This window comes from Gambusia affinis, linkage group LG03, assembly GCF_019740435.1.
Source record: "Gambusia affinis linkage group LG03, SWU_Gaff_1.0, whole genome shotgun sequence".
Taxonomy (NCBI): domain Eukaryota; kingdom Metazoa; phylum Chordata; class Actinopteri; order Cyprinodontiformes; family Poeciliidae; genus Gambusia; species Gambusia affinis.
The window spans coordinates 12575186-12597312 of NC_057870.1; the positions used below are offsets into that span (position 1 = coordinate 12575186).

General features: G+C 38.5%; 1 protein-coding gene across 3 annotated transcripts; it reads right to left on the reverse strand.

The window, feature by feature from the left end:
* Positions 1 to 1750: 1750 nt before the first annotated feature.
* On the reverse strand, positions 1751 to 20980 carry lzts1 (leucine zipper, putative tumor suppressor 1). 3 transcript variants are annotated; one of them, XM_044112400.1, is made up of 10 exons: positions 20907 to 20956; positions 20702 to 20791; positions 9498 to 9832; positions 9281 to 9409; positions 5009 to 5153; positions 4537 to 4928; positions 4278 to 4451; positions 3979 to 4110; positions 3265 to 3459; positions 1751 to 3006 (listed from the first exon to the last, which is right to left on the reverse strand). In XM_044112400.1, exons 3-10 carry the CDS (start codon positions 9726 to 9728, stop codon positions 2485 to 2487), a joined length of 1920 nt encoding a protein of 639 aa, XP_043968335.1. In that variant the 5' UTR covers positions 9729 to 9832; positions 20702 to 20791; positions 20907 to 20956; the 3' UTR covers positions 1751 to 2484. The 3 variants fall into 3 exon arrangements, with proteins under 3 accessions (XP_043968335.1, XP_043968334.1, XP_043968336.1); XM_044112399.1 differs by having other exon boundaries at positions 20702 to 20980; XM_044112401.1 differs by lacking the exons at positions 20702 to 20791; positions 20907 to 20956 and adding an exon at positions 13329 to 13577.
* Between the last annotated feature and the right edge of the window lie 1147 nt (positions 20981 to 22127).

Consider the following 22127-nt stretch of genomic DNA (forward strand, 5'->3'; position numbering starts at 1 on the left):
GCTTCTTGATAAGAAGATGAAAGGGGGCCTTTTTTTTTGCCTGACAGTGATCCCAAACAAACAGCCAAGGAAGGTGTTGATTTCAAAAAAAGAAAATAAAGCCGCTAGAATGGCTCAGTCAATCCGACTTGAATCCAAAGAAAAAAGATCAGAGTGAGAGGAGAGACTTCCAGAAACTTTAAGACACAGTTTGTCAGGTAGAACTGCTCAAAGTCACTTGAGCAATGCATGCTATCAATGTTTATCAACAAAGGATTCTCTATTCTAGTTTTATTTAGTCAATTACATCGAGCATGTTCAATATATTGTCCTTGCGTCATTCAGCAACATCAACTTAATTTATTACTTTGATTTCTATGTATCATGGTGTAAATTTTATGTTAATAGACAATATATGTGTCCTTTTCTACTTTATACTCACAATAAGGCCTTGTACTGTAACACCACTGGTTTCCTTTAGTCATTTTCTTTGTGTGTAGTTGGACCTTTTTCTTATTTCATTTCTTTTTTGTCTTTTCTTTTTTTTCTTTTTGTTTTAGTGCTCACCTAATGTCAAAACCAGTTTAGTTTTCCAGTGCTTGACTTCACATTTTTCCTTTTATGTTTCTTGAACTACTGCCTGTGCAGCAGCTTTTGTTTTCATTAAAATCAAATGTATTTTTTGCCTCTACCTGTCTGGCAATGGAGTTGAGGGCTGCATTTGAGTTCGCCTCTGCACATGCCTTGACAGAGGCTTAGAATAAAGTGATGTGCAGGTCTTATCACTCACTTCAGTTTCTCAGCCAGTGGTCACAGCACCTCAGTTCCAATAAATTTGTCTGACTCTAAATCTCCCCTGACTTTCAGAGGTAATGTAAGACTCTGGTGGGTAGCAAAGCAATCTAAACTATCCCTTTTTAACAGATTACTAACACTGTGCGTGCCTATTCGTCTTTCAGTGGTCTCTTGAGTGTGAAGTGGATGGAGAAGGAGCACTTTGTACGCTTTCGATAAAAACCTGGATGAATAGAGAGGAAGGGGAAAAATATCCCCTTCTACTAAAATTAACGGAATTTTAGTTGAGACAAAAAAAGAGACAATAAAAGGTTGTGGATGTTGCCGTCTTGTACTGCAGACCCCTCAGACCTCTGTATCTCCAAACAATGTACCTGGAAAAGTATTCAATATTCTCAAACATTTTTACATTTTGTTTGATAAAACCACACGCCTTGTGTAGTTAAAGCAAATTTTGATAGTCCAACAAAGAGTAGTGCCCAACTAATATTTGTCGACAGATTCTCTCCACTGAGCTATGGATTTCTACAACTCCTCCAAAGTTACCATGTCCACTTTGACTCTTGATTCTATGATTTTTTAATAAACTGAATTGGAATTTCATTTAGTTGTATCTTCCGAACAGGCTCTACCCTCCATAACTATCTAGACTCATCTGGTCTCCATTGATAGCAACACTTACTTTAAAATTACAGTGTACAGTCCACCTCCATATACAAGAAGGCGAGTAACTTTTAACCCGGCTCTCTGTCCTGACAATGTTTTTAGGAAATGTATAGGTTCTAAATGTAAAGAAAGTAAATTTGAAGAAATCTTTTCCCTCATGGTTCTTAAAGTTAGAAAACTGAAATAATTTTAAAATAATTTTTATAATCCTAACAGAAGTTTTGTCACATTTGATGTCAGACTATGAGGAATTTATCCAGGTTATGAAAATATCTGGTTTCAGCTGTAAATATATCCTATGAGACGTTCACACAAATAAACATTTTTATTGGCAAGATAAATATACTAAACACAGAAATGCTGTAAGAAAGGTTACATTTTACAAGATCTAAAGAGTGACAATAATATATTAAATGTGCCGTTTTTTTGCATATATGAGTATTAAATTTTTAGGGTGAAAACACATGACTTCTTAAAGGCGACTAAAATATGTATTTTAGGTCAATGCTGTTTACAGCACATTAGTGAAATAAAGGGAAGCATTTCCAGATATGTGTGCTTATTTGAAAAGACTGTACAGTTCTAACTTTTTGCTTAAAAGAGAAAATGGTGGAAACATACAATGACAGACAGATCAAGATTAACCAGTGCTAATTTATAACAGAAGACCTCGTTGTCTTACTGTCATGAAACGACGTATTTTTAAATGATCATAATTACATGATTCTATAAGACATTAATGTTAACATATAAACGCTTTCTCTGACCTAGTACGTCAAATTAAAACCACAATTGTTCTTGTTGGACAGAATAATAATAAAAAAAATCAAATTTAAACATAAAAAAATCTATCATTTACTTTTAAACAAGTAAGAGCAATGTGATAATCAATAACTATTTTCAGTTGATTCAGTTGATCATTGATTATTCTATAATATACACATTTGAATAAATAAGTTAACTATATATAAAAAAGAGTCAGTGCTTGAAGTAAGTGTCAAACTGTGTTCGTGTTTTTAGAAAAGATACAAATGGCTGCTTTTCTCAAATCTCTGTGGCAATAACATCCTCATAAGTTTGTAACCCTGGACTGTATCTGAGGTCCAAGCCCAGCTCTGTTCGGCTCTCCAGCTCGGCCGTCAGCTCCTTCAGGATCCTCTCCAGGTCTTTGTTCTTCTTGTGCATCTGCAGGTAATTGATCTGGAGCTGCTTCTGGTATTTGATCACCCTGTCTTTCTCCTGGTTCCAAGTCTGCCTCTCCAGCTCAAAGCTGCTGACCAGTTTCTCTTGAGCATTCTTCTCCTCTCTGAGCTCCTGCTTCAGTCTCTCCACTTCTCTTTGGAGCGATCCGGTGAAAATGCACTTCTTGTTCTCTGACCCACAGACCTGGTCAAGAGAGTCTAACTCCTGGATTGGACTTTTAAGTTCAGTACTTTTCTGCAGCTTCTGCTCTTCAGCTGTAACAAGACCCTGTTTGACTTGCTGAATGTCTTGCTCCAGTTTGCCAACGTTGTCTCTCAGAAAATCGGCCTCAACCTTTTTGCGGTGAAGTTCATTTTGGCACACCTAAGCAAAAAGGAAAAAACACAAATAGAAGATAATTTTTTTTTTGTTAGCCAATAATTGTTGATCCTATTAAAGAATCCCTTAAATTGACATGGTATTTATGTGTCACAACATGAAAATTGAAAAAAGAACATCCTATTGTAACAGGTTACTGTCAAATTCAGGAGCAGGATAGTGTACTTTACTTTAAAAATAGAGAGTATTTTGTGAACATCTATACAGTTGTTTACTTGTTTCCAAGTAAACAACTGTACTTACCTCAACCTCTCTGGTGCATGAGTGGAGTTTGTCTTTATAGTCCTTGTTCTGTTGCTCGAGCCTCTCCACTTTTGCTGTGTTTTCCTTTAGTGATGCTTTGAGACTTACAATCTCATTTAGCTTGTGGCTCACGTCCACTTGGCAGTCCCTCAGTTGCTGCTTCAATAAAGAGATTTCTCCTGACTTCTGACACACCTACATTTCAACAGAGATGATGACGATAATGAAAGAAGAAAGTTACGGTTTCTATTTTGAAAATTTGAATTTGGAAGACAATGGAGAATAGTTAAACCTTTCCCTTTTCCTGACAAGGCATATTCTTGGTTCTCGGTTCAAGACAATACAGTTTGGAGTCAGTGGGGGACACATTAATGGCTGAGGTAGACTCTGGTGGTGCTCATTTCCACACTGTCCATTTCTGTCCTTGTTTTTACGTCTGTAAATGTTTCCAAACTACCAAATTTCACAGTCTTGTAAACAAGCAAAAAGTGTGTTCACTGTATTTCAGCTAACTCGACAGCAGTGCACAGCTCCTCAATAGGTGAGGAAGGGGCCATCCTACATTACTCTGTGCTGCATATACCAGGAGAAAACTGTGGTCCTCATAGAAGTTTACTCAGTCATAATTTTCTTTTAATTTTGGTATACCTTGGTTCTTGTAACTAGCCTATGGCTACAGCCATGTCGGCTGATATGGCTACATATGCCACTGACCTCCCACTGGGTTTCCTCGAGTGTTGGCATGAGCTGGGTGCTCTCTTTCTCATATGACCTCAGTCTGAGTTCAACAAGGTCCTTCTCTCGCGTCAGCTTCGAGAGATCTTCTTGAAGCTTCCCATTTTCTTTCTGCAGAAAAACACAGTTCCCACTTAACAATTTTCTGCAAGATATACACCTCCCAGTGCTTTGTTTCTCAAATAAATTAATGCATTTACTGCATCATAACTAGAACTGTGGAAGAGATGGAGGATGAGGCTTAAATAGCAGAGCTGAGGAGTCAGGTTGGAGCTGACCTGGAGGTAGCAAACTTGCAGTTGAAGAGCCTGGTGGGTTTTTGCATTCATCTGAGACACTTCTCTGAGCTGTGTGGTGCACCGCTGCTTCAGTCCGTCCATCTCTTCTGAACAAAACTTTTGTCTCTCCTCAAACAAGTGACACGTTTCAGCCTCCTTCAACTCTAAACTCACCTGTTGTGAAGTTAAATAGTCAGAAATGAATCGCTAACAGGCTTATTTTGATCATGCTGGGTGCTTATTTTATTAAGTTTAGTACCTGCAGCTCCTGAAGTTCATTTTCCCTCTCCAGCAGTCGCTGTTCTAGATGCTCAATCAGCAACTCATCTGTCGTTATGGGGGACCGGATCCCACCTGCCGTTTCTGAAAGAGTTCTTGGTTCGTCTGCAGACAGTGGGGAGCCAGCATCCTCCTTAGCCTTAGAAGCCAACACACTGCTGCTTAAACAAGCCCTGTAACTCCTTTCAAGGTCTGTGTTATTTCCATTGACCCATGGAGGGAAATTGAGTTGTTGTCCTTTGCAGAGGCTGTTTAGCAGAGCTGAGCTCCCATCATTCTGACTGACAAGGCCTGTGGAGGCTCTTAGACTGCCACTGGTGCTGTGGGTAGGGAGGCTAGACATTGAGTTACGCCCAGAGTCAGAGAGAGTTCCTGAAAGACAGAAATTACATCACAATTATTTCTTGTCATTTAAATTTAGGGCAACTTTTTACCAGAAGGCTGACAAAAACCTAAGGGGTCTTGTTTGTGTCCAACATTCGGAGTGCTTGCTTTCCTCATGGGACAGAGGACGTGGCCAGTCTCTATGGATGAAGCTATCGTTGTGTTCACCGACTTGAAGGCGGTGGTATGGACGAGCGATTTTTCAGCAGGAGTCTGGAAGAGTAAAATAATTCCTCTTAGCTGACAGCAAAGCAAATAGGATGCCATGTTAGAGAACATTTGATAAATGACGCTCTTATCCTTCAAGCTAAAGAGTTTTTAAATTTCTACTAATAGAGTTATTTTCAGAAGCTGGGTCCAATCGAGTAAAATAATGTTCTTTCTGCCTTTCATTGTGTCATCTCACATCAGAAATGGAATCAGTGATGCATGGAGATCTTCTGTACTACAGGCCGACTCTTATGTGAGCCACACAGTTACAACTGCAAGTAAATTTCTTTGTATTGACTAAAGAAGCGAAAACTCCTTTTTTGGAGTGAACCTATAGTCCACATGGCTGTCACCAGCAGTACCACAGCACCATACTTCCCCTCCTGCTCTTTCTGTACTCCTCTCCTCCCCTCTGCAGCCTACATCTCCCTTCCATATGCTGTCTGAGCGAAGATGAATAGCCCCTCTCCATGATATTAATAATATGAGCTATTGCTGAAGTGTAAGAGGCAAGGCTTGTGAGCTCAGCATTCCTTCTCACTGACTTCATGGCTGGGATGCCTTTTTGTGGTTTTTCTTTCAAACTGTCAAATTCTCCCCAACCCTCGATCTCTCTCTTTCTCTCTCTTATCCCCTTTAGTCTGTACTGTCCGTCCCCTGAAGAATAAAGACCTATTGAGGAAAACGCTTTTGCTTATGTGTTCCTGGCACAGAAAGTGCCTCTCTGAGAAGATCGGGGCATTCCTAGGTCATTAATCTAGATGATTAAAACACTATAGAGAGCTAAATTAAGCTATGAGAAATGTCTGTTATTTATTAATTTATTAATTTTTTTATTCTCCACATGACTGCATAACTTGTGGAAGTTCTAAGAATACGCTTTTTAGGAACTGAGTAGCAATTTGTACCGTTCTTAAGTCTGAATGCCAACTATTAGGCTAATAATAGCTAGCTGCAGCTGAGTTTAACAATTAATATTTGACTGAATTAGTCCTTTTTATAGCAACAATTTGTTGGGTCAGTGTATTGCATGATGAGATGGAGACCTCAAATGGAACTTGAGAGCTTACTATTAATGCATTGCGAAAATGCACATACCTAACTTGTAGATTCATAAGCTACAGAATAATTTTTGCTGATTCAATGGAGATTTTTACATAGACTTAAAAGAAAATTGTTTAGCAAGTTATTTTTTTTTAAGCTATCTTTAATATTTGGCACTTTGGATGCTTTTAAACCTGTACATGCGGTACACCTAAAAATACCACCACATTATTTTGGTTGTTTTATCATTTTGAAATATTTTTATGTACTATAATTTATTCTATTTTTTCCAAAAATGAACAAATTACTTTTTTTTTTTTTTTTTTTTTTTTTTTTGCATTTCGGCATTTTAATCTGCCTGCATCTATTGTGGTTTCCTGAGGTTGGGATGGGAGCAGGTAGTGGCGAAGCGGAACCTTTGTTTTGGGGGCGTTGCTTTCGGGTTGGTTTTGGGGCGGAGTCCTGGTTTGCCTCAAAAGCAATCTGGACGCTAATGACAGCGCTTCGGTTGTCATTGCTGACTTCTGTTTTTTTTATCCTTCAGGTCAGTACACGGTGGAAAGAGTTTTTTCTTCTTCTTCTTTCTTTTTTTTTTTGCTTTTGTTTGAATAATATTCAGTGCAAGTTACGTGTTGACTCATATAGTAGCTCAGAGCATGAGAGTAAAGTGAGTCCAGCCAAAGTAGATAAACTATTCTTTGTTAATGAATTGAGGTTAAAGGTGATCAATGCTAAGTTAAATTCTGTATTTGTTTTGTAAGTCTTGTAATTCTATTTTTGATCAGTATTCAGTTAAAATCATGTACATTTTAATGGTTAGGCCAGTTAATATAGAGCTAAATGACGTAAAGCTTTAACACAGTTGATTTATCTTGGTTGTCGTCATCTAAGTGAAGGGTGGAAATGTGAAAAGGGAATGTGTGAAGTTAATTATTACCTGTGAGAAAAGTAAACCGGGTTTATAAGACAATGGTTATGTAAAACATTAATACTGTACACTGTAAAAGGTTTGTTTAACAGAGAGAAACACAATCTGGATGCTACTGGCAGCGCTTCGGTCGTCATTGCTGACCTCTATTTTCTTATCCTTCAGAATGTGCTCATCTCTGCTATAGCAGTCCTGACACTCGGGACTTGTAACACACAGATGAGTCAGATGTAGCAGGGTTTGAATTTTGAATTGGTGCAATTGAGAATGTCAGTTTGCTAACATTTTGTAACTGAGATCAAGGCTTTGTAATGATCTGCCTATAACACTGACTGAGATAACATCCAACCCCTTTGGCAAATTTTGTAGTATGATTGGGGTCACTGTCCATTTAAAAGACCTCATTGTGCTTTCCAGCCTGATCTCTTGAGCAACACTTTCTCACCTTACTCTTTCCTCATGAAGCCATCTATTTTGTGAAGTGCAATATTACCCTCGGCAGTGAAACACTCTCACATGACGGTGCCAATCCCTAAATTTCACAGTTGTGATGGTGTTCCAAGGCTTGAAAGCAACCTTTCTTTTTCTCCAGATATAATGTTTAAAACTGTAAAACTCTTCCATTTTAGATTCACCAGACTAGGATGTTTCTCTAAAAAATTATAGAATTTCTTCCCAAGCAAACTTTGATCTGATTTTTATGTTGTATTTGAATATGTGGCCTCTCAGCTCATCTCAGTACAAGACTTGTTTTACTGTGGCTAATGACTCTCTTACCAACTTTAGAGAGCATCTTTTACAGGACTTTTGAATTGGTTGTGTGCATGATACCCACATTCACTAAAGCACATTCATCTATGGGACACAGAAGCCGTTTCCTTCCTGAAAAATATACACTTTATTGCTAAAACCATTCATGCACCCATCCAAATCATTTAATTCAGGTATTACAACCCGCTTTATAGCCACAGGTGAATAAAATTTTGCACCCATGTATGCTCTGTTCTCAAAATACATCTGTGAAAGAGTGGCTTACTCGCAGGAGCTCAGTTAATTCAAGCATGGTACAGTGATGGGATGTCATCTGTGAAATAGGTCTTTTCATTAAATTTCCTCTCTGAATCTCATGGTCAGATGTTTGTGGTATCATGAACAAAGCAAGCACCAAGTATAGCATGGAAAAAATCACAGAGTGGGGGGCAGCACTGCACAGTGTGCAGAAGTCACCACGTCTCTTCAGAGTCAAAACATAAATGCAATGCAAAGTGTTGGATGCATTAGTATAAAGCATGGAGGCTCTGTACTCAACTGTAGAGACCTGATCTACATATTGATAAATCATGTTTCCTGGTCTTGCAATCCAATCGCTTGGATTGGATTGCAGTCCAAGTATTTTTTGGACTGCATTTTGCCAACTGTAAAATGCAGTCCAAAAAAGTGATTGAAAAAGGATTGTGAATTTGATTGTTTTCCAGGGCCTGTGCTTGGCCCTGAATTTTAGTGAAGTAAACTCTTGATGGTGTTGTACACTGAGAACATTTGGACAGTTTTATGCTCCTGATTCTATGGGAACTGTTTAGGAATCATCCTTTTCTGCACCAACACAACTATCCACAGTTCACATGGCCTTAAAGCCTTTGCATTAAGAATGTGATGATGGTAATGTCCAGGTGTGTATAGGGAGCAGCGACCTATATACTCTCACACACATACATATATAATTACAGTGATCCTTCCACCACCACCCCTCCCAATCCCTGGCTCCCCAACCCCACACACACGCTCTCATTCCCCCAGGTGGGTTGGTAGCTGTTCATCTTAAGCTCGGCGCCCCTACCAGAGGCCTGGGAGCTTGAGTGTCCTTTGCAGTCTCTTTGGGGGTCACTGCCCTGAGAGTTTTGAAACTGCAAGATAAGTGGTTTGCTTTTGCATGTGTGCATAGCACCTGCAGCCTCATTAAACATAAGGTTTTGCTGATTGGTTTTCAAGTATAAACCTTTCAAGGTGGCAGAGAACATTTATGCTAGCTATGCTGGTTTCTTTAGTTGTGACTGAAAATCATTGAATGCCTCACAGTTTGGAATGTAAAAGTTCAGGTAAAGTATGTTTTTTTTTTATTTTTTTTATCAATGAACATGCAGGATAATTCCAAACTCACCCTTTCTAAAATTTTTCCTGGCATGAACAGCAGTTTTGGTTGTGATCGTCCATCAGAGTCCTTGTCTCTACTTGCAACGTCTTCCAATGATCTCTCTCTGTGGTGCGTAGAGCTCGGTTTATGGTTCACCTTAAGTCACACAAAAACATTTCCCCTAAAACTGATGTTTTTGCACATACTGTACAGGGAATTCTCATTCATACTTACAGTATCTTACCTTAATGTAAAAGAAGTCTTCACTTCTTCCTGACCTAGAGTGGGAGAGGCCTCTGGAGTGTTGAGTGGTGGAGGAGGAACTTTGAGCAAAGCCACACTTCAGTAAGCCATCAAGATTGCACCCTCCACTCTTCCTGTGAGTATTTATCCCCTCCTTTAACCGATAGTCAGAAGCCTTGCAGTGCTTGTTGTTCAGACTGTTTCCAGCAACAAGGCTGCTGACGCTACCCATGGTCCTGCAAGCACAGGTGTTGACGGGTCCAGATGGAAAACTTACAAAGGACTGTATGGGTGACACGTCTCATGACACCAGGAAATTTCTGACAATGGCCTCATCTGTGAGACAAAAACACAAACAGGACAAAAAACAATCAAGCTATAATATGCCTATGCTTTGTTACAACGCTTAAAAACAATTAAAAAAAAAAATGAAAATAATAGTATTCTTTAGTTTTTCTAGGTTTATGGAAGGTGTTTGAATGTTTTTCTTTGGTCTTTGGCTGTGTTTTTTCATAAATGTTCTGTACCATTCAATCTGGGCTTAAAAGGCAGGAAATTTGTACAAAAAATTAGTTGTCAGAGTTAACAAACTACCTACTGCACATAAAAGTCTGAAAATTATGTCTTTAAGAAGTAGTTGGAAAAAAATCCCTCAGGGATCTGAAACAGGTCGTCTTTACTTAATCATTCTGGGAGAGATTTTGGTTTGATATCTTTGACATATTTTTCTACAGATTTATTGGAAGGAATTATGTGGTACTTGTGACAGGTTGTTCATAACAATATAAAAGTTGTTCCTTGCTAAGGTATCTGTTATATCTACTTTGTACAGACACTAAACTGGCTCATTCTTTGAGTTTAGGTGTATTTTTAATCTTGATTATTTCAAAAGACAGTTACAGTTTTGCACAGGTGAGCACATACTATATTCTCCTCTGGGATATAAAAACTTTATGGCTACAGTTCAATCACTGTTTGTAGCCATCAACGAGGTCCTGGCGTTGTTCTGGCTGATATACTTGCCCAGTCTTCTTATCAGAGTGGGTAGAGCACATTTAAATAAGCTGGCTTACTAAGATGAACCAAGCTTTTAAAGGTGATTCATACATCTTCCAAAATGTTGCATTTTGGAAGCTGTTCCAGAAGGTTAGTATTACCTTGTATGTCCATTTCTGAAACTGTTTTGATGTCTGTGTGGGATTATTTTCCTGCAACCAACTGTAGCCAAGTTTCCACCATCTGACCAAAACTGCCCCCTTCAGATAAGATTATTTTGATTTGGATGTCCAAGAACAACACACGTCCAATCAAAAAACATCTATATTAAAAACATCAAACAATAAAAAAAGAAGCTAGAAGATTTTAGATGAGAACATCACTGTCATTATTCACAGTGGACAGAGTTTAACATCATTAGAGTTGAGGCCTCCAATCCCAGTAATTGAGAGCCACTGCCCTGCAACATTTAGATGCACCCCTGGTCCAATACACTTGATTCAAATAAATGGTTGATTATCTGGCCTCTACAGAACTTGATGACTTTCTGAGGGAGGAATTCAGCTTGTTAATCTCACTTGTGTTGAACCAAGACTGCATTTCAAAGTTGCTTCACTCTTAGCTCATAAGGGCTATGCTTGAAGACTCTCGGCTTATAGGGTGCTGATGAAGAAATTGCCAATGTCAACACCGGACTCAAAATTCGCAATTATCCACAAGTACAAGCCAAATGATTTCTGGAAAGATTTTCTATGATCAAACGAGACAAATATTCATCTTCTTAGTCACAATAACAATAAAAATCTTTTGAGGAATCATGGTGAGACTCAGTGCAGTGGTAACATCATGGACCTGGCTAACATTAAGCTTCTGGAAGGCTCTGACCCCATAATGCCCTATTGAACCCTCTTGAAATATTAAAGAATTCATGGCAGAAAACAAAGCAGTTCTGCCGTTCATTGAAGTTGTGTTTTGTATAGTCAGTCTTCCAAAGAACAGGAATACAGCAATTAAATCTTTAAATTTCCTTAAATACAATAACATTAACACCAATAATAAATAAATGTTAATGTCAGAGCAGAACTGTCTTAAAAGAACACCAAAAATCATTTCTCTGAAAATGTTTAGGTAATCAAAAACATCTAGATTAAAAATGTTCAAATATAAAGGCTAAAGAATACAGTTAAACAAGATGACTGTAAAGTTTACCAGTCAATATTATGATATTATGATATTTTCTTCCTTATTGACCAAAGCTCTACTTTTCTCTTCAGGTTTTTGTTTTTTCTTTTTTTATAGTATTTGTTGCTATTTAATGCTAAGCTGAGGAAACAGATGTGCTTGCATTTACATAACAAACTGGCTGAAAATAGTCCACATTGCCATTTTGCCTAGATTTGTGTTCCTAGATTCAAGCTGATGCTGTAAAATTTGACAAACAACCTTTTGGATGACCTTCCTGAAAACAAACTGGCCACTAAGCTAGGCACCACCAACTCAATACTTGGCTGTACACTGAAAAAAATACCTCTTTGGATGAACATAAAAAAATCATGGAAAGGTTTTCCACCTGATTACTTTGCTTTATTTCAGCACCATCTAATTCTCGCTAGATTCTCTCCGGAGGGTAATGAATCTGACTAAATTGAATCATGTTATCTCAACTTGAATACGTTATTCAAGTTGAGACAAAAACGATTGTCTCGAGTGAACTCGCGTGATATCCTGTGATCTCACTCGGCTTCAGCACTATATCAGTCTGACTATAATGAACCATGTTATCTCAACATAATTAAATTTCATAAACGTGAAGTTGTTGAATTTTTTGTTTATCCAACATGATTGTATAACGTGTTTGTTTGAAACATAAAATTATTTAGTTATAAGTACATGATATTCGTTTGTTAATCTGATAACCCCCTAAGTTCATTTTTTACAGTTAGAAGGTGTGTCCAAACTTTTGGTCTGTACTGTACATATTATATGGAAATGTACTTTTAATGTAGTTTTAAGGCATAATTATCAAACCTAAAAATATAACTCATTCAAACTAACCCTAAGCAAAATAACCAAATTTGCGTCTGTATTTTTGCTTAGTTTACCAACACATTTATCCATTGAATTACCATCATTACTATTCATGCTGTCTCACTCTCTCCACCTCCTTTTGCAAAGCAAACAGATCACAGATGTCACTATCATGATCTCTAACCCACAGGGGAGAAGTCAGCTCTGTGGGTGAGTTCTCGTGGCAAAGGGCTTCTCGCTGCCTGATCTCTGCTCTTTGAACCACCTGGTCCTCTGGCTTTAAGTATTTTATAATAGCCACAACAACAAAGCATGGACCATATTTGTGTACACTTTATTTGACATGGGGTTGCAACCTAACAGCTTTCCCTGTCCACTTTCCTGAGCACGGTGTGAGAAGAAAAGTCTTGAACAAAGGCACAAAGAGAGCTGACGAAGACTTTTATCACTTCGAAACAAAGAGAGGTGAAAGATGTAAAGGCAAACCTCACATGTCATGATGAGGAGAGTCATAGCACCATCAGAAAGGCTGTGTAGTAAAAACTTAAAAATTCAGTGGTAGTCAAAAGAAAGTACAGAAAATGTCAATATATTCTAGAAGAAATTAACATGAAAAAAAAAAAGAACAGTTACTGTAGATAGTTAAAACTATGACCTGCACAAATATTCTGGAAAGCAGTCTTCCCTTTTAGACAGTTTCTGACATGGCTATGTCTGCCACTAAATCCACAAACCCCACTATCACTCTCAGATATCAGCAACCGCCCCGACAATGGACCGGTGTAATGAAACAATAGATTTTACTTACTGCCAGGCCAAACTAAGCACCCATCTCTTGCCAAGCCCCTACAGAGTCATCCATCCAGTCCTGAAGGAAACAAGCAGCCAGGCATGTGTGTATGTATGAATGGACGAGGTGCAAATACAAACACTACCACCCCGGCCAGGAGGGTCTGCTAACCGTCCAGATAAAAGGGGGTGGGTCTTCCAGCTTGTCTAGTCAGCTTGTGCCGAGTTTTGCATCATAACTGATATGGAAATTCATTTGTGTATCTGTGTGCACCCAAACGAGTGTGTGTGAGAGAAACTCCTCCCCACTCCTCCCTGGGGAGCTGGTGTATAACATGTGCTCCCATAGAACCGACGTGTGCCGCTCAAGTGATTAACTCCCAGCTTTCACAAAGGATCTTTTACACCCTCAATGCTACCCTCCCCCCCACCTTCTCTCTGCATACTCCCCTGTTAGTGCATCGACTAACTGTGTAATAACCATTCATCCTTCCCTCTCCCTCATCCTGTTAGGCCCTCCCTCCACCCATCCATCCCACTTGCTGCCCAGCACCCACCCTGCCCAAGCAGTTCATCTGAAGGAGGAACAAAAAGGCGCTTGCCCTCTATCTTTTCGCTCTTTGTCTGCTGAAGTGTGCTGTCTTTGTGTAAGCCCTTGTGCGGTATTTCATGCATTCTCTCTCCAAACAGCAGGACCATATTTGAATGTTAAATAAATCACTACTACTGAAAATTACTACTGTTCCAGACTTATTAACTCAAGCCTTCAGAACTCATGGTTTTTAGACACTATTTTGTGTCTCCATAAGTTCAACACAGACTAAAGTCTGGGTATAACAAAGTTATAACCGAATCAAAACAGTAAAATATAGAATGAAAACCCCCCCTATGGAAAAAAGAAAAACACCCTCCACTTTTATAACTCAGATAATTTTGAAAAATACATTTGTATTTAAAAGATTTTTGGACAATTATGTGAAATCAACTTTTTTAGCTTTGCGTCATTTTATAAAGTTATTCCCTTATCAAAAACATACCCGTATCTTTGATTATTTCATGCATGTTTGAGAAATCCTAAAATTTTCTATATCAACCATTCGGGGATGTCTAAACGCTTGGTCTCACAGAGCACCACATTTTCCACGCTGCCTCTCGTCTTTACAGAGCACCTCTTCCCTGCAACTCTGCCTTATAACCCCTTCAGACTAGCACTAGCAGCAATGAGCGCCTGGTGGAACTGTGCATCCACCGAGCTCATCATATGAAGTACTTCTCAGTGCAGCTCAGGTAAGAACGTTGTTAAAGGATTAATGGCGGAACAATGGAGCTTCTTAAAAAGATGCTCCTGGCTCAAGGTGTGAAATTGCAAAGTCAAATGTCTTTTAAGTCATGTTTTATATATATATATAAAATTTATATAACAAAAAAGAGAGTATATATAAAATTTTTATAACAACTGAAGGTAACACACTTGTTGGTGCTGTAAGATGGCACTGAGTGCTAGAAAATATGCAATATTGCCCCTTTAAACTATACACTGAAACACTCTTTTAAGTTGAGCGTAGTGACTTGCACTAAAGTTTCTGTGATGTTACATCAGACCGTCTGAGTCCTTTATTCATAAAATGTTTGCAGAATCTTTTGACCCACTTTTTGAGTACTCTCCAGTAGCTCTGCTTCAGTCTTTCTCAGCTGTACTCTTCACTCTCCCTTTCAGCTGGATGCACTTGTTCTGCGATCAGTCCTATTGAAGCCTGTTAGTCTGAACAGTATCACTTCCATTCACTTGCTTTTCGCAGGTATTTGTTTTCACATCTATTTGATGTATTTTCTAGGATTCCAGTTTTTTACGTGATATCAATAGGTTTGAGGTACCAGATTTCAGGGGGCATTGTTTGATTCAGGAACTCTAGTGAAGTGGGGATGTGTGCATTTGTGTATGTGTGGGTTCTTGCATATATCTAATCTCATATCTGACTGGCTCCAGGTCTGTCTTTGTCTGGACAAAAGATATTTGTGCTCACTGAATATCTATGTGATTGTGTGCACGAAAGTGTGTGCGTTGGGTGCAGCATGGGTGGGGGTGTCGACCTTGCTTTTCGAGCCGCAGCTGATCTGCCTGACACAAAATCCTGAACCCCCTCCCTCAAACACCTCCATAAGAATAGCTGACAAAAGACCCTCTGCTAGCCAATGAAAGACACACACTTTCATGCAGCATGGCCAATCGATTAACACAGACAATAATAGGCAATAGTGTGTTAGAAAGTTTGTGGATTTATACCTGTCTAACAATGACCATAAAAACCTGTTGTCACTGTACCTCTGTACATCACCGCTACACCAGATGGCATTGCTTTAATTCTCACTGTCTGTATGGTAATTTCTAACAGATGCATGTATAATCTATCTAGTTCAATGTCTGTTTTTTTAGGTCAATCTCAGTTTATTGTTCTTTGTGTATGTCTGCAGTCTCAAGCATGTCTTTAACTTCATGCAACAGTTGTTTTGAATTAAAGTCCAAAGCTAAAGGCTTAATCTACATGAACCTTTGCAGTTAAACTAAAATATTTTGACTATTTAGTATTCATTTTATGGAAATATCTTTACTGAACAGTTCAGAATGAAAACCTCAAGCAAATTCTGACAAAATTGCTGTTTTGCATCATTCTGAAAACTGGCCCATGGTGGTTCAGTCAAGGACAAGTTTTGGATCAGGTTCCCAATCAAGACAATCTTAAGTGGTTGAAGTCTTCCTGTCTAGTTGGTGTCCTGTCTGTCTGTGAAGTTTATGAGGGCAGGGGAACTGTTTTTTTTTGTTTTTTTTGCTAATTCCTCCCACTTTATTAAACTGTGCCACATGATAACATTATCATCTGGAGCAAGACAGGAGTTTGTTGAATGTGTGGATAAAGGTGCTGATAAAGGTATGGGCATATTGTTTCATACAAACATTAATACAGTGTTGGCCCACAACTTTTACAGCTATAACAGATTAAACTCTTTCACTATGTCTACAAAGCTTAAAAGTGTGTCACGTTCATTTTTGATATTTCTTTGCGAGGTCAGACATTGATGCTGGATGAGAAAGTCTTGCTTGCAGTCTAACTGCTTTAATTCATCCAAGAAGCCTCCCATAGGTTTAAGTCTGGGCTCTGCGCTGACCTTTGAACTTCCTCCACACAAAACCTTCTGTTGGGGAAAAAAATTGGATCCATATCACATAGGAAAAATCCTAATAAGGTTAAAAATGTCAGATTCATTCTAATTTTTTATCATTCTTGAATTTCAGATTTGACCTTTGCGACAGCCATCTTGCCTTAGGAATCCCAGAACTGCCTTTCACTTTAAAAAACCGATTTAAAGTTGATTGATCTTCAAGTAATGTTACAAAAAAGCCACTTTATTTCATAATATATGAGAAAATTCTATAAAATTTAAACTGTCATTTGCTCTTCTTTCAAAATGTGTTGCTAATTTTAGCTTCCTGGGAGGAAGAATAAAACATAATTAATTTATATCTTTTCTAAACATATTGAATAAATAAAAAAAAAAAATAAATTTAATGATCAAGTATCTGAATAGCTTAATAATTGTAACAATGTTCTACTAATATTAGTAGAACAATAATATTATTGTTCTTCTAATATTGGATTAACAAGTTTAGCTAGCAAGCCTAACTTCTCAATCCTGTACTATACTGTACAGTCGCAAACAAAATGCTGCACATGCTCCTCCTCTTGTGATGTAACACATTAGATAACTGCAATCAATCTGTTGTTCACACAAACTAACTAATGATTTACAGGTACCACAGAACCCCAACCCCCCCGCAGGCACGACAGCACAAATTTAATTAAAAACTTAAAATTAGAAGAACAGAAAGCAGCTCATGTTTGACAACAGAAAGGATACAACGTTGGAGACTGAAGGGTTGCTATGTTGAATTATTGAGAGCTAATACTCTCTTTTTCTGTCATTCTCAATAGCCTGTCAAGGTCTGACTGTCTCTCTTTCTCCTTTTTTATTTCTCTCTCTTTCTTTCTCTCTCTCTCTTTCTGTTTCTGTCTCTCTCGCACAGGACTGATGCGTGGATGAGTAATACGGCCTCCAGCAAAAAATCAACTAAGAATGAAGTGTGGGATAGGGACAGTCATCTATCTTTCACTTTCACAGATAACATGTCTATCTAGTGACCAACTTCACACTCCCCTACACATGTGCCTGCGCACGCACACATACACAATGGCATCCAATATCAGCTAATTGGGTAATCCTTTTAGAGCATTGTAAAGGAGATTGAGCATGAATGGGGCTTCAGTGGTGAAGTGCAGAATACCAGACACTCATTAGTGCCCCAGAGTGAAGGAGATGGAGTACCAGGCACAGAGTGAGGAGCACGGGCAGAAAGAGAAAGAGACAGAGATGGAGAGACAGGGAGGATGAGAGACATTTGTATTCTGTGTGGCTAAACTTGTATTATATATTGATAACTGCTGCCCAGCATACAGTCGATGTTTCCTCTGTTCAGGGTGCGCAGAAAGACTCAATCGTAAGCCAGCGAGTAAACATTTATAACTCATTATTTTGATCTGAGCATGTTTCGCTGCAGGCGTATAACTGAATCTTTGATAAGGGGCCAGCTTTCAGTGAAGGACCCTCCTGTTGAAATTAGATTGCATTCAAACACCGTTATGTGCAGCCAGATGAGACATTAGGTCGTCTAAACGATCGACCTCCTTGGGTGTTAATAGATAAGGAGGTTTGTGAATCACCGGCCAGATTTGTGTGGCTGACGAAGTAGAGCTTCTAAAGTGCATATATTTGCATAACCTTGTCAGATAGGATAAAGCTGAAAATGCATTTTAATGGAGCCTAAATGAGAGCATTTAGCCCTACAAGAATGGGAAGGAATGCAAAGAAGTACAGGAAGTTCTGACGTAAAACAAAATCCGAAAAGTTTTAAAGTAATGCATCTGCCACTACAAAATATATTATTACATCAGGCTTTCTGAGGGTAATTTACAGTTGTACAATGTACTAGATGTCCTAAATGGTTATGAATAGATGTATTTCTCTGGTTTGCTTCAGCAGTTCAAGGTCAGCCCTGCTGTCATAAAATATTTACTTATTGAGCGTTTCTTCCATCAGAGAAAAGTTGTTGCAGGACCAGTGTACCAAGAAGCCTTATTTTTAGACATTCTGGAGTATTCTTCATGCATTAACCATGAATATATACTGTTTTCCATTACTTCTGTGAAAGAAAAAGTGCTACGGCCATATTTCACAGCTCTATGCAATCTCTGAGTATGTGTGTGATAGAGACTACTGAATAATTGTCATAGAAATGCTCACTAAAAATAATTTTTGAGGGTTTGGAATATAAACGAAATTTGTTGCAGCGTAATTAAAATAAGATTGTAACTGATCTTGGTTCTTTCGGTTTATATTCTTATTTTCAGCTGTATGGTAGTTATATGTTAGGGTTTGTACTACTAAAAGTTCAAAATGTTGCACCTGTAAAAAGTTCTGTGACGGTCCACAAATTTAAGTTAGCATCCAACCTAAGCTAGTTTAGCAACAATGCTAGCAGGGACTCTGCCATCCCTCATGGATTTTTGTGCAATAGCAACAAAGAATCGCAATCAAAACATGACATTAAGTCAAGTTCCATCATTAAATTTGTAATTGATTACGTTTCAAATACAAATAATGAATGCCATGTTCTAATTCTCGCAGTTTGTTTATTTTGTACATATTAGAAAAAACTAGATGAGCAAAATTAGCTGCCTGTGCATGTGTGGAAAAATGGTGCAGCCCTGCGTTCAGCACGAAACCCCATGTCTAAACGGTGACTATTAAGCTAATAATTTTAACAAACTAATGAATGACTTCAATCCAACTAAATTAAATGCTTTCAAATTTACACAGTTTTATTTAAACTCAAAGTTTTTCTTGCGCTGCAGCCAGTTATACTTATAATAACTCAATAATAAGTTTTGATTCAAAACATTTTTTTCAATCACAAGAGAATGAAGTTTTATTTGTAATATCTAAACTTTTGTATGCTGGCATTTATCTGACAATCACAAAGCCCTCTATCTGCTTATTAAAATTTACTTCATTAAATACTGTTGTATCCCAGAATGGTGATATTCATAAAGTGGTGGAAAAGAAGAAATAATAATTTTTCTGGCACTGGGACCCTCTGATCTGCAAGCTGCCGACTCTGATAAAGTTGTCATTCTTTAGCGCAGCCATCCTCCCTTCCTCCTGAGTTGTGTTGGTATGTGCCCATATACGTGTGTGTGTGGGGTTGGCGTAATATGGGAGTACAATGTGCTCACTTTCAGTCTGTATCATTCCGAAAGCAGCTGGAAGTATGTACTGCAGACAATACCTGTGCTTATCTCTAAAATCAAAGCCTAAAGGACCTTCGTGATGCCAATTATAAACTGCACAAAAACTCTGCAAGTTAGTTTAGCATTTTGGAGTCTTCTACCTGACACGAGAAACTGATGTTTGAGTTCATAGAGTGTGCAAATCCTAGCAGAAAACATTTACATCAAATTACGGTTAGCCTCAGAGAGATCAGGGGGATGCTGCACTTGCCTGAGAGAGCCTTCAATCATGAGAGGATGATGCTATGTTTGGTTATCTGGGACAGTTATTTTAGGTCTTCTTTAGCAGGTCATTACAGCTTACACTCATTGTCATTTTCTACATTAATGAAGCTAAAAGCTTAAATCGTGTGTAGAAATGAGGGATAGACCGTTTTGCAAATAAAAAAAACATCATATATTCCTGAGCTCTACAGTTTAATTCCAAGAAAACATGTCTACCTCTGTACGCTTGTGATTCTGTCCCTTCCTTGTGGTTCACTCTCCATAATATTACAGACCAGACTGAAGAAGGACAAGCCTAAACAAGTGGGTTTTACTTACCCACACACTTTGTCACCAGCACAATGTGGAGCAATTCACAATCCCTACATGTCTGAACTTATTCCTTGCTGAAAACAGGTATGGCATTGATGTAGTTTTTCCTCTTTCTTTTGTTGTGATTTAAGCATGCAGGAGTATTTAACAGCAGGAAAACGTGTTAAAATCTAATTCATGGTTGAAACATCTGAGGTTTCTGTAAATAATGAGGCATTTTCACTAAGCTCCTTATTGGTCCTTGATAATATAAGAAGCTTAAAGTTCATCCAAAAGTCAAAAGGAGCAATACTGACAATTTGTACAGTGAATGCAGCAAAGAGCTAGGAGGGCTCTAACCTTAGAAAACTTTGAGCAACTAACAAGCTGTAAACAAACAGACTGTGTAACGATTTATTCCATTTTAAATCCAGTCAGTCAACCATACCTTCAAGTCCCCAAAGAACTGACTTACCTCCATTATGATCTGTGTGCCCTCACAGTAGCGATCAGTGCTGCTGCCACTCTGGACAAACACCCATTAGCTGGATGCGGACTTGGAGAGCTAATGTGAAAAACGAAAGAAAGAAAGAGATATCTGCCTTTATTGCTGATGTTTTCTCTTGGTCATCTCGTCACTCTGTTACAGCAGTTGGTATGTCACAATGAGAGCGGCCCACCTTCCACACACTGAACACTGTCACATTCCTCCATAAACACACTGCTTCCATTTCTTTCCGTTCTAAACTGTATCCTTGTTTCCTCCCCTCCTGAACTCCCTCCCACTTCACTCTGAACATCCACCTCCCTGGCTCATCCTGCCTCCTATTGTTTCCTCTTTCTTTTTTTGGTCTTGGTTATCTCATATAGACATGTCTTATTTGCTGTGCGTCATTTCAGTGCTATTTTCCTATTTAAATTAGCTGTTCTCTTTCTCTCTTTTTTTTGAACCACCTTCTTTTCATCTTCACCTTGGTTTTCACCTTCTGTTTCTCTTTTCTTGCCATGAAATGACTTCAGTCTCTACATGGATACAGACAGCAGCTCATCATCCCTGGTCAAATTTATAAGCCCTGCACTCTTTATGCAGGATGTATATATATTTGTGTTTAGTAAAAAGAGAAATTAAAAATTAAAGTTAAAGCCAAAGTAAAATAAGAAAAAGCTAATTTATTTTTAGCAAAATCTTTACTTTAAAAGCAAACATTTTAGGATATTTTCTATAATATTCTTTTAAAGTAGTACAAAATTGTGTAGTGGATATAAAAGGGAACCTTTTTTTTTTAAGTTTACACATACAAATCTGAAGAGTTTATTATATTTTTTCCCCTTTACTATGAAACCCCTAAATAAATTCCAACTTAGCTAAGAGCCTTCTGAAATAAAATAAAATCCAGATGTTTTTGTAAAGTCAGCAATTGAGAAAACCAGTAAACATTACAATTTGCCTAGTACTACCATTTCAACCTGGAGAGACTCAGACGGAGAAAAGAAGACAATTAGAAAGAGTTTATTGACATGCAGGAAAAAAGTCTTCGGTGCTCAGGCCCCGGCTGGGGATAACGGTTATCGCAACATTAGCGATAAGCTTCAGATGAGCATTCCCGATGCTGTTAGGAACGTCATCCCCCCAGGGCCCGGCACTGGTGGTGGAGGTTGAAGAAGGGTGCGGGCCTCAGCGCCGGGCGAATGGAGGAGAAGGGCAGGTGGTGGGTTGAGCTCGGCTGGAGAACGAAGGACGCCATGGATGAAGGTCCTTATCAGCTGGGAGTTGGTCGGTGATTGGACGTGACGTGGCTTGGTCCAGCGTTGATAGGCCGTTTTGCAGTTATCTGGAAGTTTTGTTCCAGATTTGTGGTGTATAGAAGCTGAATCTTCATCTCTAGGTTTGGTTCTGATTC

Excerpts from the sequence above, each read along its gene's own strand:
- lzts1 (XM_044112399.1), bottom strand. The coding sequence starts at position 9,728 with ATGGGTAGCGTCAGCAGCCTTGTTGCTGGAAACAGTCTGAACAACAAG. Across the intron at positions 4,929-5,008 it reads ACACAAACAAGACCCCTTAG|GAACTCTCTCTGACTCTGGG; the intron begins GTTTTTGTCAGC and ends TCTGTCTTTCAG. Across the intron at positions 3,007-3,264 it reads CATGCACCAGAGAGGTTGAG|GTGTGCCAAAATGAACTTCA; the intron begins GTAAGTACAGTT and ends CTTTTTGCTTAG.